Raw genomic sequence first — 7,517 nt, forward strand, 5'->3', positions numbered from 1 at the left:
GTTGGACATATATATGTTGGATATATGTTGATGCATGTATGTATGTTCGTTGGATGTATGTTGGATGCATATATTTTGGATGTATGTTGGATGTACAGTATGTTGGATGTACCTTGATGTATGTATGTTGGATGTACCTTGATGTATGTATGTTGGATGTATGTTGGATGGATGAATCTCTGAGTTCTGATTGTTTTTTGTTTCAGGGAAACGAGGCTAAAGCAGGAAGTCCAGGAATGAAAGGATCTCAGGTGAGACTGTTGATGCTCAGTTGAAAACAATTAATCTGACAGATTTTTTGTAATCTGATTAACATTTGGTGGAAATTTGTTCAATTCTAAAAACTCATTTATTCTTTCTAAGCTGTCAGAAGATGACTCAGTTTTAAAGAATTCAGTTTTTGTAGATCTACTGGTAATTAGAATTTTTTTTGTCTCCAGGGAATTCTAGGGGTACCAGGTTTTCCAGGATCACCAGGCCTGCCTGTGAGTACCCAAACCCAAGATCCAAACAAGATCAAGCTGGTTTAGTTTCTCAGTCAACCAGGATTCAGTAATCCTAACAGATCAGCTTAAAGGTACCATAGTTCTTCGAGGAGGTGGTTAGCTTAGAGACAATGGTGGCGCATGTAGTTGAAGCGATTCAGAACATTTCCTTTTAGTGCTTTTATTTTGTGTGCTTTTTTGTGTTATTTCTGTTTGTGATCATGTTGTTCTGTTTGGCAAACAAAATCTCCAGCCAGCACAAGTTTGCTGTGAGTGGAAACAGCAGTTTTCTCTGCTCACACTACATTCCAGTGAACAGTGCAAGGAACTTCCATGGATCACCATCTCGGTGGGTAGACGCTAGGCGGTGAAGATGGGCAAGAAGTGGAATAAAAAGCAGCGCTGCAAGGCCACAGGGCCGACACACTGGAGACATTATGGAGGAGGCTGCACAAACCCAGACATTTGCATTGTAGCTTTAGCAAGCAGCAGAACGCTCATCCTGGCACTCTGATCATTGCAACAGGAGGCAACAACCATGTAGATTTGAAAACATCAGTCCCTAAATTTCCACGGTGTGTCACCAAGGGAGCCAACACACTGGATGAGGTCTACATAAACATCGAAAAGGGTATCAGACCTAAGCCATTACCTCATCTGGCTCAATCAGACCATTTGTCACTACATGTAATCCCTGCATAAACCACACTCAGGAAAACTGTTTCACTGTTTCAAAGACTATTAAAGCCTGGCCAGATGGAACCTCTCAACAGCCTCAGGACTGTATTGATAGGACCAAATGTAAGATTTTTGACCATCCAAACTGACTAAAGCTATTCATAAAGCCACGTCAGACTTCAAGTGGACTACCAAGGCCCATCTAGACAGCAACAACAGCAAGCAGGTGTTGGAAGGAGTCCAGCACATCACCAACTACAAGACCGGCCTTGAAGGTGCCAAATGCAATGCCTCATTTGCAGAAGATTTGAACTTCTTCTTTAACTGCTTTGAAGAGAAATTCCAGGCAGCCATACCATAATAGACGAACGACAAGAACGCCATCTTTAAGGTGAAAGAGTGTGACGTGTGGTGCACACCATGGGCGGTCATCTCGGGACGGCAGCTGGATTGGACGGGATCCATGGGCAAGGACTGAAGGATTGTGCTTACCAGCTGGCAGAGGTCTTTACTGGAATCATTCACCAGTCCCTGGCCCAGACTACTGTACCACTCTGCTTGAGGTCCTTTATCATAGTCCTCTTGCCTTAGAACTCCACCATGACCAACCTTAATGTCTGCCAGCCAGTAGCACTCACTCCTGTTTTGATGCTTCTTTGAGAAATGGTTCTGTTGTCACATCATGTCATTCAAACCATCCACCTTCGACCCACATCAGTTTGCATGCATGGCTATTAGATCTACTACGAACACGGTAGCTACAGCTCTGCATGCTGCGTTGTCCCATCTGGAGCAGAGAGGAACAATGCGTAGCTACTTTTTATTGACTCTAGCTCTGATTTTAATACATCCTCCCAAGTTACTCCAACTGTGATTGGGTCATGGACTTTCTGTTGAACAGTTCTCAATTCAATTAACTTAATTTAATTTAATTCATCCATTCATTATCTTTACCCACTTCTTCCCTTTTGGTTCGTGGGGGTCACTGGTGCCCATATCCATCATTTACAGTGCGAGAGGCGGGGGAAACCCTGGACAGGTTGCAAGCTCAAGTCAAGTCAATTCAAATTATTTATAAAAGGCAAATTCTCAGCAAATGTTGTCTTAGGGAACTGTAAAGAAACATTCATATGCATTATAAAATGCCATTTAGTAAAAGTTATCTACAGAAGCCGGCAGATTGGATCACACATCCTCAGCAACTGGCCTCAGCACTGGGTCTCCACAGGAGGGGGTAATGTGTCTACAAAAGTTCAGACCTTTTCAGAGTAACATTTTATACATTCAGAAGATATTGAATTTAAACAATAAACTTACAAAAATAAATTTATGCAAGTGATTGCAAAAAAGTTAATAAATAAATAAATCAGGGAAGACCAAAAAATGTTTAAGCCTAGCAATAAATTATAAATATTATGTGGATTATAATTATAAATTATATGTGGAATTTTAGGTCAACAAACATCCTAAATATTTTCCCAGAAAGCAAAGTGTCAGATTCTCAGAAATTAGATTTTAAAGCAGAAACAGCAGTCACAAACTTTAATTGTTTCATTATTTTGCAGGGAATCCCTGGAAATGAAGGACCAATCGGCCGACCTGGAGTCCCAGGATGCAACGGGACAAAAGTAAGATTTAATTTAATTTCAGACTTTTTTCTAAATGTTATAAATATTTAAACGCAGCAGTGAGACAGATAAAATATCCAAACTAAACCTCTGACCAGCTGTTGGAGATTTACAACTAATTACCATAACTCACTCATTGACAGTTTTTTTTTTTTCAGAATTTTTGTGATTAGCTGCTAACTCTGTTAGTTTAAACAACAGAAAGTTGGTTTTAGACACAACCAAACAAGATAGCCTCTGCTGTACCAGGTCAGACAGGAGGTCACACGGACTGTGGTGTTTGCAGATGACATCTGTAGTGGTAGTAGGGAGCAAGTGGAAGAGAGTCTGGAGAGGTGGAGGTATGCTCTGGAGAAAAGATGAAATGCTGAATCCATGTGTGTAGGTAGGTAGGTAGGTAGATGGATAGATAGATAGATAGATAGATAGATAGATAGATAGATAGATAGATAGATAGATAGATAGATAGATAGATAGATAGATAGATAGATAGATAGATACTCATGATGATGAGACTGCCACTCAAGTCTGCGCTGGAAGCGGGAAAGAGAGGGGGACACGTGGAACAGTAAAGTTGAGAGGAGAAGAGGTTCTGAAGGTGGACGAGTTCAAGTTTCTGGGGTCAACCATCCACAGCATCGATCAGACCACCAGAAAGGTGAAGAAGAGCAGCAGGGTGGAGTAGACGGAGACGAGTGTCAGGGTGGATTTGTGACTAAAGGACAGCGGCAGGAGCTTTACAGGATGGTATAAAGATGTTCTGTGATGTTTTGTTTAGAGATGATGAAAAAGAAAAAACAGGAGGTCTTCAAGAGCAGTTTGACTTTTCACCAATAAAAGTCATTAAATCAAGTTTCACATGGAGATATACCTTGTTATCATCTGCATAGAAGTCAACAAAGTTTCTTGGTAAAGGGCCTCATTCACCCCCAGGTATGATTCAGTCAGGTTTTATAAGACAGTTGTGTCTTCAGATCAGATTTCTTGATGTAATTTTAGTTGGTGACCATCAGTGGATGCCAAACTTTCAGTTTCCAGATAGTTTTTATTTATTTATACCAATTATAAAACCATTTGACTTCATCCAAAGACAATAAAGTGACTGCTGTCTTCTAGGGGGATGATGGTTTTCCAGGTTACCCTGGGCTTCGAGGACCAGTTGGCAGACGAGTAAGTTACCTGTTGATTTCATTTGAGCTAAAATTATCGGTACCTTTTTTGTTTTTGAGACTGAATCTAATGTTTGTGTGTTTAGGGTGATGAGGGACCTCGAGGGATAGAGGTATGTATTGTTCAACACTGGGAAGTACTGGGCCTCACCTGCTGTGGGCTGTTGTTTACTGAATATTCTTAAATCTCATTTGGATTTCAGGGAGACACATTGTTTTACCCCGTTCAGCAGGAAATTAAAGGCGAAACAGGACCACAAGGGCCATATGGAGAAACGGTTACACATTTTATTTTTCACAGCAAATGAAACATTTCCCGGTTGTTATCTGAAAACATGTCAGAATACATTTTAGCATCACGGTCAGAAGTTTTCTTTAAAAACAATCCCCACTGTATAAAACTGTGACAAGAATACTGCAACGCAAACTGAAATAAAAAATATATTTAAAATGTTATTTCCATACAAAGATGCTCACAAAATGAAATTTGAAGGTTGCCTTCAAATGTAAAATGTTGTTTAATGGTGTATACTTTCCTCTGACTGAATTGTTGGTCCATTTCAGGGTTCAAGCGGAGATCCTGGAGAAACAGGCCAACCAGGACCTCCAGGACCTCCTGGACTTCCTGTGAGTTTTGAATTTAAAACTTTATTGTTTCATTCAAATATTTATTGTATTCAGAGAATCAGTCAACCGACTTCTGCTTTTTCTTGCCAGGGAAGACCAGGGGTGTCAGGAATCCATGGAGAAAAGGTCTCTGTGATTACAGGCTGAACATGAACAGATTTTATTTTCTGATAGTTGCCGGGTTTTTCAATAAAAAAAAAAAAAAAAAAAAGATTATATTTAATTTATTTTTTCAAATTGGATTCTGTGTTACTGTGAATAAAACAGATCTGTGAAACCAAAAGTAACAACTTTATCCCATTTAAACATTTTCTAGTTAGTTAAACTATTATATAAGTGAAACAGAATGTTTATTATTTTGGTGATATGAGCACAAGTCCACCATCTGAGACCATTGGAGGGGTAAGTATAGACCTAAATCCACTGCCTGAGCCCATTGATGGTTCAGTTATAGACAAGTCCACCTTCTAAGGCCATTGGTGTGTGGGAGAGGGGTGGGGGATCAGTAGACATATCCACTGTTCATAGCCATTGGAGATTCAGTTATAGATATACGTTTGTCCATGGCCAGAGGCCGTTAGGGGTGTCAATTATAGACACATGTCCACTGTCTGAGGCCACTGGGAGTTTAATTATAGACATATCCACTGTTCAATCATGGATATTTGTATATATGGATATATGTCCACTGTCTGAGGCCATTAGGGATGTCAGTTATAGACATAGCCACTATTCAAGGCCATTGGGTGTTCAGTTATAGACATATGTCCACCATTCTGAGGCCATTGGGGGTTCAGTTATAGATACAAGTCCACTGTCTAAGACCTTTGGGGGTGTCGGTTATAGACATAGCCACTGTTCAAGGCCATTGGGTGTTCAGTTATAGACACATGTCCACCATTCTGAGGCCAATGGGGGTTTAGTTATAGACACAAGTCCACTGTCTGAGGCCATATGAATATCATCAGTTACTTTTACCAGTGCTCTTTCTATAATATGATGAGCTCTAAACCCTGACTCAAACATTCCTAATGTCTCTGTAAGCTGTTAAACAACAATGGTTTGAATAATTTTAAATGAAGGGTAGTTCAGATACAGTCCTGGGACTGTCTCCTTGAATGGTGGATTTTGTGCTCTGTAACCACCATGAGAGGGTTTTGAAAACGTTATTTAGAAATTAGTCTAAAATCAAAATGAACTCGTTTGATGGACTGATTCTTTTCTGGATCATGTGATTTTAGTCTGTAATCACTCATTGTTTCAGGGTCAAGAAGGCCCCAGTCCAACCAGCCCTGGTCCACAAGGACAAAAGGTGAGCATAGCCAGTCAGCTATTAAACTGATGGGACTGCAAGCACTGATGTGGGCCAATATCAAGGACGTTTTCCTCATCTGCTACCCATCATCATCGTCTCCATCCATGCCATTAGTTGTGTTTGATTCTTAGGGTGACCGTGGACCCCCAGGGATCCCAGGAAAGAAAGGCATCAAACTTTATGCTGAAGGACCCAAAGAACTGAAGGTCCAGCTGATTTTGTGATCGTGTTATTATCTCTGTCTCATTCTGTCCCTCTTCTCAAATCTTTGGTTTTGTCTTTCAGGGAGAACCGGGTGAAATTGGTCAAAAAGGTTGTTCTGGAGCTTTTGTAAGTCAAACTGTCTACTAGAATTATGAACTATTTGATATCACGTTGTCAGCCTCGTGTGCTGGTTTTCATCTCTAGGGTGTGCCGGGGAAACCTGGGGCCAAAGGAGAGAAAGGTGATAGAGGCGACTTTGGCTCACTGGTGAGAGATAAATATGTGAAACAAGAAATCTTTAACTCTGAGGTTGGCAACTGGTCTAACGGCTTGTCTGTGTTGTAGGGTAAACCAGGGAAGAAAGGATTACAAGGAAGGAATGGAGCGCAGGTACTTGCATACAGTGATCATGCTTACTCTAGCAACAGAGTCTTCGAGTACTGTAGGTATACTTTACCTACACCAGGACTCTGATGTCTGCACTACGTCCATATCTGCACAAGTTTACCCATCCTGTCTTACGTTGTATGCGACCTGCAATCCTCTCTCTTTTTGAAATGGTGTATTGCCTTTATTGTATTAGTAGGATGTTCAAGTCCAACCAGTAGAGGAATGTGGCCTCATATCATTTTGTTTTTGTATCACTCATTTATGGTTGAAATTACAGCAAATTGATTTGTTATTCCAGCATGGTGGTTCCTAAAACTGAGGTTGGGGACCAAATTGAAAATTATATAAGAACAATTTGTGAATCCTGAAAAGATATTTAGAAATAACATAACATTTCTAAATCCTTGCTAACAACATATTTTTCCAATAACTCTTACAAAAGACTAAGAAAATGTACTATAAGTAGAAGGGAATGAAAGTAGTCCAAGGTCATTAAGGCTTTGTTTATATTTGTCCAATTGATTGTCAAACCTTGGATTCAGGAGGAGGAGTGTGGCTTTAGTCCTGATCCTGGAACAGATCTTTACCCTTGTAAGGGAGTCATGGGAGTTTGACTCTCCAGTGTACTGGAGAGTACTGGAGACTCTCCAGTACACTGGGGAGTCAAACTAATGTGTTTTGTGGACCTGGGTGTTACGTTTCTTGTGTTTTGAGCCCATTTGCAGGAAGGACTCAGAGAAAACAGGTCTTAGAAATGAATATATATTTAATATGGGGAGTGGTGGCGCAGAGGTTAGAGAGGTGGGCTTGTGATCCGAAGATCGCCGGTTCACGCCCCGACAACATCAAAACTTGTGGGTGGGGTAGGTGAAACACCCACACTTGCCCCTACCCTCATTCGCCCCACTCTGGGCCCATGAGCAAGGCCCTTAACCCCCACCATGTGCTCTCTAAACAGGTCTCTCTTGAAAATGATTTCTCGTGGCTCAATGAGACTAACCTGGATAAATAAAGGCTAAAT

At 40.7% G+C, this 7,517-nt stretch overlaps 1 protein-coding gene across 1 annotated transcript in view; it reads left to right on the forward strand.

Moving 5' to 3' along the window:
• The window catches only part of col4a3 (collagen, type IV, alpha 3), a 54,238-nt gene that overhangs the window by 6,918 nt on the left and 39,803 nt on the right, over positions 1–7,517 (forward strand). The window contains exons 4-16 of the mRNA XM_037677908.1: positions 207–251; positions 441–485; positions 2,729–2,791; positions 3,908–3,961; positions 4,047–4,073; positions 4,164–4,238; positions 4,525–4,587; positions 4,678–4,713; positions 5,852–5,899; positions 6,034–6,108; positions 6,188–6,232; positions 6,311–6,373; positions 6,452–6,496. Of these exons, the coding sequence (XP_037533836.1) occupies positions 207–251; positions 441–485; positions 2,729–2,791; positions 3,908–3,961; positions 4,047–4,073; positions 4,164–4,238; positions 4,525–4,587; positions 4,678–4,713; positions 5,852–5,899; positions 6,034–6,108; positions 6,188–6,232; positions 6,311–6,373; positions 6,452–6,496 (684 nt within the window). The remainder of the gene's footprint in view (positions 1–206; positions 252–440; positions 486–2,728; positions 2,792–3,907; positions 3,962–4,046; positions 4,074–4,163; positions 4,239–4,524; positions 4,588–4,677; positions 4,714–5,851; positions 5,900–6,033; positions 6,109–6,187; positions 6,233–6,310; positions 6,374–6,451; positions 6,497–7,517) is intronic.

This window comes from Nematolebias whitei, chromosome 6 (genome assembly GCF_014905685.2).
Source record: "Nematolebias whitei isolate Nwh7 chromosome 6, NemWhi1, whole genome shotgun sequence".
Taxonomy (NCBI): Eukaryota; Metazoa; Chordata; class Actinopteri; order Cyprinodontiformes; family Rivulidae; genus Nematolebias; species Nematolebias whitei.